Source organism: Scomber scombrus, chromosome 1 (genome assembly GCF_963691925.1).
Source record: "Scomber scombrus chromosome 1, fScoSco1.1, whole genome shotgun sequence".
Lineage (NCBI taxonomy): Eukaryota > Metazoa > Chordata > Actinopteri > Scombriformes > Scombridae > Scomber > Scomber scombrus.
Genome location: NC_084970.1, coordinates 24,659,812 through 24,666,236, shown reverse-complemented (window position 1 = coordinate 24,666,236; position 6,425 = coordinate 24,659,812). Strand labels below are relative to the sequence as shown.

Sequence of the window (6,425 nt, the reverse complement as noted above, 5' to 3'; positions counted from 1 at the left end):
GGATAACATTTGCATTAAACAGTAGATTGCAAATGTTAACACTGCTGTGTTTGAAGACCAGCGAGTCTTCATTTAGCTTAACATTTAAATAATGTTTGATGACACACCAGTTATTATCTTATTTATCATAAGTTTAATGAAGCTAGGTTATGGTATTTACTGCAATATTCTATCTCTATTCGGTAAATAGTGGCTGTCTTCTTTTCTTCTTTTGTTCAGCGGCTCCTTTTTTACTTCCCGGTTTCCACTGACACATATAAATGCTCATCTGTGACCACAGAACTGAGAAAATGCTCACTTTATTAATGCCTGAATTAACAACTATCATGTACTTGAACTGTCGTTTCAGTTTACTTCAGTGTTATTGAGCTAAAATAAGAAAATACGGTTATCCTTTCATCTAAGACCTTGTCAGTAATAATTAATCTAGTGAGCATTTCAGTTGGAGATCCTGTTTACTATGTCTGATTAATTCTGTTATTACTGTAGGTGTGTCACGTGAACTTTGTACTTTAGGTTACTTGTGATGTTTCTAGAATTTTGCTCACAGATAAGAACATCAGCTAAATATATGTGAATATTACATGAAAAATACATTTTCCATGTTTGTTTGTTTTCTAAATCTGCTTTCAGATAATAGTTATGCATATGCCCTGTCCAAAACACTGACAAAGGTTTCATCACCTGCGACTGTAGGACTCTACTCGTCATGTCAGGATCGACTTAACATGATCCTTAAACAAATGGAAGGTAGGTTAACACTGTCTGACCATCTTCATCCCAGCATGTTGGCCTCTAAACCTGCTGGTTAACTTGTTACAAAGTCCAAAGTCTGTGGGTAGTTTGCAAAAAGTAAAAACAACTTTGAGGTGATTTGCATACAAACTGCCTGTTTATGATACTGTTTCTGTTTTCAGTGTTCATTCCACAGTGTTTTTCAATCCCTAACTACTCCTGCATACTTTCAGCTGATGAAACCATTCAAATATCAAAATGTTCAAACTCAAGAGATGGAACAACATTTATGATGTTGCCCACACCCATTTGTGCCTGGAAAAAAAAATTAAATTAGTTTTTTTGTTGTTGTTTAGTTGGCATCTATTTTGTGTAATATTCACCAAATTTGGTACATACTGCTATTTAGATGATCCAAAATAAAAACATAAGACTTTGTTTTTGGGTATCGCATACCGTTTGCCTGTAACTGGATAGCAACATTTTGAAGGGCCATGACACTCCATTGTTAAATTCAATTGCAACCAAATTTGGAAAGTTGTACACATAGCCACACTGCACAAGTGTGTAATATTTGTAGCAATTCTACCCACAGGGGCGCTACTGTAATATTATAACTTAAAATTCTTGGTGTACAGGTCCTCCAATGGAATGTGCACAGCATATTAAAGCATGGCACCAATAGCCTCACCTTGTAGCCATTAGGGAAAGACCACCATACTACGTATTAACTGCCCTATCTCTTAATTACAATCAGTTAACGTGGTAATCAAATTTAGAAGAATTGTACAAATGGCTATGCTGAATAAGTCTGTAGCATTTGATACTATTTCAACTGTAGTTGGCGCTACAAGATTTTTTTAAAATTGCTGCTGGAGCAGCAGCATTAGTGTGTATTGTGCGGAATGTTTATTCCACCCAAATACCACCCTCTGCATTTTCAGCAATGATTTGCAGCTCTCAGCTCTTTAGGCTAATGCATTTTCATTCCAAAGTGTTTAGAATTTCATTACAGTATTACAGATTAGCTTTCAACTATTCTAGCAATCTATTTAGTTCTTGCTTTGACATAGACATTGCAGTTTGAACATCACTGAATTATTCTTCTTGGCTCATGCATTTGTGATTTCTTCAACTGACTGACTGACTGATGCCTCTGGGGATCTCTATGGCCTCATGTACATGTCCATAATTCCCCTCAACACCGTGAATAGCAAATAAATGTTGCACATTACTAATGAGACATGAACAAGTACATAAATCCCAACTCTTCTAGAGGCACTTCCATCTCATACCATGATATTTTCCCCTAAAGGGATTAGTGACACATTTATGTCATATGGGATGTGTGACAAATTAACTCAATTACAAGTGGTTTCTTTTAAAAAGAGTGTATCAAATCAATCTTACTGTTATTTTTAATCAGAGTAAATGTAAGCAAAACTTACAACATCTGTAAATCAATGTCGGCAATTTAATAAATGTTGTTAGTCATTAAGTTTCTCTCTATATATTTTTTTTTACTTTGTGTCTTACCTGATTGACTTTTTTGCATTTCACTATGTATTCCTTGTCATGTTTTTAAATGTGCACATTTTATGTAAAAACAGCCACCATTCATTCTCCTATTTATTGCCGTAGTATTTCACTGCATTGATTCATAATGTTTACTGTTACATGTATTTCAGCTGGGTAAATGGTTTATCCTGAATGTAATTATTATAAATGTTTGTGTCTCTTCAGTGTACATGGAGAAAGAGGCTTTGGAGATTGAGCAAAATTACAAAAGAACACCAAGGCCTCGCTCAGTTACACCTTCATTTACTGGCTTCCTAGCACTCATTGGCCGACTCCTCTTCTACAATCCCATTTGGACTCAAGAGAACTTGAACCACCATAACATCAGGTTCATTTATGTGCATTTTAGTGCCTGGCATTTTGCAGGCAGTGATGTACTGTGGGCCGGGCTGGTCTTACGCTTGTTTCAGGCCATGCGGATGAACTTTGGGATATTACAGATGGTACTGTACCGTGTGGCTCAATATGAGGAAGAGGATGAAATCAAAAAGAAGGTTTGTGAATTGTCTTCATTTCATTCAGTGAGTTAACAATAGTAAGAGTCTAAAACCACACTAGCATCTCTGCAAGGCTGCACAGACAAACATGCTCATAATCAGTGTGTCCCAGTTCCAAGCCACATACTAATTATATATAGTGTACTAATTGTCTTTGCATACTGTTTTTGCACTTTGTGTACACAAATATTTTCAACATACATATAGACATAAATATGTTCTTCCCAGGTTTTTTGTTTTCTGAGATGTTCCTATAGCTGTTTCATCACGTCAACTTTTTTCCAGCTGTGAACAGCCCCTCCATTTCCTTTAGCCAGTGCATTGTAGAACAATACTGTCCACCAAAAGCACATTCAAAAATATAGTGTTTTTCAAGTACATACTGACTTTTTTAAGAATATTACTTTTATCACTCTTTTGATTTGAACATACTGTTCACACTTAACCTGCTTAGATTTAGGATCACTAAAGCCACTAGAATTCTGATCACGAGGAGATTATTCAAGATTTTTCAACAAAAATCAAAACTGTCAACAGTCAATCACTCTTTTCTAGAGGAAAAGAGTCATTAGGACTCATTTACTATCTTTGTAAGTTTCATGCCAATCACAATCCAATAGTTTTTGAGATATTTCAGACTGGATCAAAGTGGCTGATTGACACTGCCATTTCTAGAGTCTACTGCTAGCATGGCTAAACATAGGGATTTGGTGTCTAACCTACTTGTTTGTTTGTTTGTTTTTATTACAAATGAATTAGATTGTGGAAGATGGTCCTAAGAATTGGAGGTCCAAGAAGATTTGCTGCTGCCCTCTGTGGCTTCTCCTCCTGTGCATTCTTGTGGTTCCAGTAATCATACTAATATTCTGGCTGACACATGGTTTTCCCAAACCTGAGGTGGCACAAAACGGGACAGTTAATGGAACAACAAATGAGGTGGGTGTACTGGAAGGACTGGTCATTGCTGCATTGGGAGTCCCTGCAGCAAGTGCGTTGAGGTATATTTTTCTGATAGGTAAGAACTTAATCTTCAGTCAGGATCTGAACATCAGGAGGGGGATGGACAATGAACGGGTCAGTAAACAGCTGGGCTTCATGAACGAAGTTAGGAAGGAAATGTGGTTCCTGTGTCGCTTCATTCAGTTTATGGAGGTCTTTGAGAGGAGAAGGATCCGAGTGGTGCTGAAGATCACCAATCTTGGCCACTGCTCCCCCAAGAAAATTGTTGGAGTTTTAGATGCTGTCAATATTCTGCTTTCAGATGAGGAAAGTCCATTCATTTCCATTCTGGCCGTCAACCCAGAAGTTATCGTAGAGAAGGTGAACTTTGCAGATGGTTGCTACAGTAAAGAGGACAGAGCTTACGCATTCTTGAACCGCATCATTACTCTGGCATTCACAGTCCCACCACTGTGCAATGTTTCAAAGCGCATCTTATTTTGTAACCTGACCAGCAATTCAAAAATCCTTGAGGACAAAAACAATATGTGCCATAAAAGTAGTTCTTCCTCAGATTTATCTTCAGTGGAGAAGGGATCGAAGACAAATGAATCACATCCACTGTTGGATAAAACACTGCAGGTAAAGGAGGAGGAAGTGGAGATACTGGTAAAGAACATCCTGAACAGGAATGAAAGAAGGCTAAACAAGTACATGTTAGATGATGTTATGTCAATGAGGAGAGTGATCAACTCCATTCGAGTGACTGTGATAATCATGAAAGCCTTGAAGATAGAAGGCCCTGCTCAATCAGATAAAGTTGCACCATGGGTTGTCTTGGCTAATCAGTGGCCCTGCCGACTTAGCTGGATCATCCAGTGTGTGGAAGATGCTCAGCAGAGAGCAGATATTGAGAGAGCGGCTATCACTGATGATTCAAAGACCTTATGGCAAGTCTTCAGCGAGTCCAGAGCAGAGCTATATGTGATGAGTGCACAGATTGAGGAACTCCTCGAGCACGATGGAGATCCTGAGATGTTTGAGAAATTTCTCAAAGTAGATTTCCAGTTCATCATAAAGGACTTGAAGATTTTAGAAGTGGCAACAGTGAATCTTGATCCTACAATTAGGAAAGAGTTGGCCCAACTCAGAGGGACATCCAGATTGAAAGATTCCGGTTGGATGAGGAACCTAGCTCCACTGCCAATCGCAACTATAATCAACATGGATACAGAGGATGTATGTAATGAGGTAAGAAATTTGTTTAAGGCTCTAATTGTTAAGATTTCAGTCCTAGTTGATTTGACAATGCCTGTGTTTATTGATGATACACCAAATCTGGAGTCTGCAAACACTCAGAAATGCAACAGAACTGCAAGTGGTGTGTCTGTTTACAGTGCAGCCAAATAAACACATTGTTTTAATAAATAAGTCAATCAGTAATTGGCTCTGGAGCAACCAGTCTAATTTTGACTCAGTACAGGTACACACAACAGCATGACACACAATGAGTGGGTTAGGAGTTAGAGATGTGCATCCTTTCCAGGTCTTAATCTGTCTTTCTGTTCACTGTTATACACTATTTAAAACTGATCGGTATTCAGAATTGCTCGGAATGACGATGTCTGTTTTGTGGTGGTATTTCTAATGAACTATCCATTTTTGCCATGGTAATAAAAGAAAGAAAGAAAATAATAACCATGGTGATGAATACACTGTTTCCCCTGTGGCTTCTCTACAATAAAAGCCACCCTGTGTTTCATCAGTAGAAGCAGCTGCAGTAGGAAATCTTTTTTTCAGCTGTAGGTGGGTAAACAGTGAGGCTGACATCAGTGAACTAAAATCACGAACAGTAAAGCTGAATTAGATGCATGTGTTGTTTCCAGTGAATCCCGTATGTGTATGTAGGCAGTCTGAAGCTAGTGTGGTAATTTCTATTAACAATGGAAATTATTTTTTAATGAGGTAATTACAGAATTTAAATATATTTACTTTAATTTAAATACATTGAATGGCTGTTGTAAAACACAATGTTTAATGCTGTGATATCCTTGAGGAGTATAACTTTAATGAACCATGGTGACAAAGAAGTATTTATTTATTTAGCATAAGTTATTTATTCACAACTGTTTTTACATCAAGTCATATAACTCCTCTGTGTTTATGCTGAAATGTTCTTCTTTTTCCTAGTTAGAGAGAATGAAATACCCCAGGAAGTATATTGATATTGTGAAAAGCAATAACCTCAACGGCTCTGCGCTGGTCTTTGGTGACGCAGAAGAACTCAAAGACCTCCTAGGTATGAACTTTGGTGAATGGGCAACTTTCAGACTGCACTTCCTGGGTTTGCCATCACATCTTCGACAACAACACAAGAACATGCTGTCAACGCCTTCTCACTCTCAGAGCCAGCTGCCTATTTTACATCCATCAACACTCATCGGACCCCAGTCTGGTTAATAGTTCTGTGTAGGGAACCAGTCCATACAGAACAAGTCTGATATCCTTAAAATGATGCTCTGCATGTTTAACATATTTAAACAACCTTTACATAAAGAATACACAACTTGAGCATTAAACATACATCTAGAAAGTAATGCATGAATAAAAATGTAATGCATGATGTGTCAATATAACTAATAAATTATAAAAGGAATGGTTTGACACTTTGGAAGC

General features: G+C 37.6%; 1 protein-coding gene across 1 annotated transcript; it reads left to right on the top strand.

The window, feature by feature from the left end:
• Positions 1 to 602: 602 nt before the first annotated feature.
• Positions 603 to 6,209, top strand: nkpd1 (NTPase, KAP family P-loop domain containing 1). The gene is made up of 4 exons (XM_062431128.1): positions 603 to 750; positions 2,479 to 2,807; positions 3,570 to 5,000; positions 5,940 to 6,209. The coding sequence occupies exons 1-4, from the start codon at positions 603 to 605 to the stop codon at positions 6,207 to 6,209; spliced, it is 2,178 nt and encodes a 725-aa protein (XP_062287112.1).
• The last annotated feature ends 216 nt before the right edge of the window (positions 6,210 to 6,425 follow it).

Excerpts from the sequence above, each read along its gene's own strand:
- nkpd1 (XM_062431128.1), top strand. The coding sequence starts at position 603 with ATGTTTGTTTGTTTTCTAAATCTGCTTTCAGATAATAGTTATGCATAT. Across the intron at positions 751-2,478 it reads GATCCTTAAACAAATGGAAG|TGTACATGGAGAAAGAGGCT; the intron begins GTAGGTTAACAC and ends GTGTCTCTTCAG. Across the intron at positions 2,808-3,569 it reads AGGATGAAATCAAAAAGAAG|ATTGTGGAAGATGGTCCTAA; the intron begins GTTTGTGAATTG and ends CAAATGAATTAG.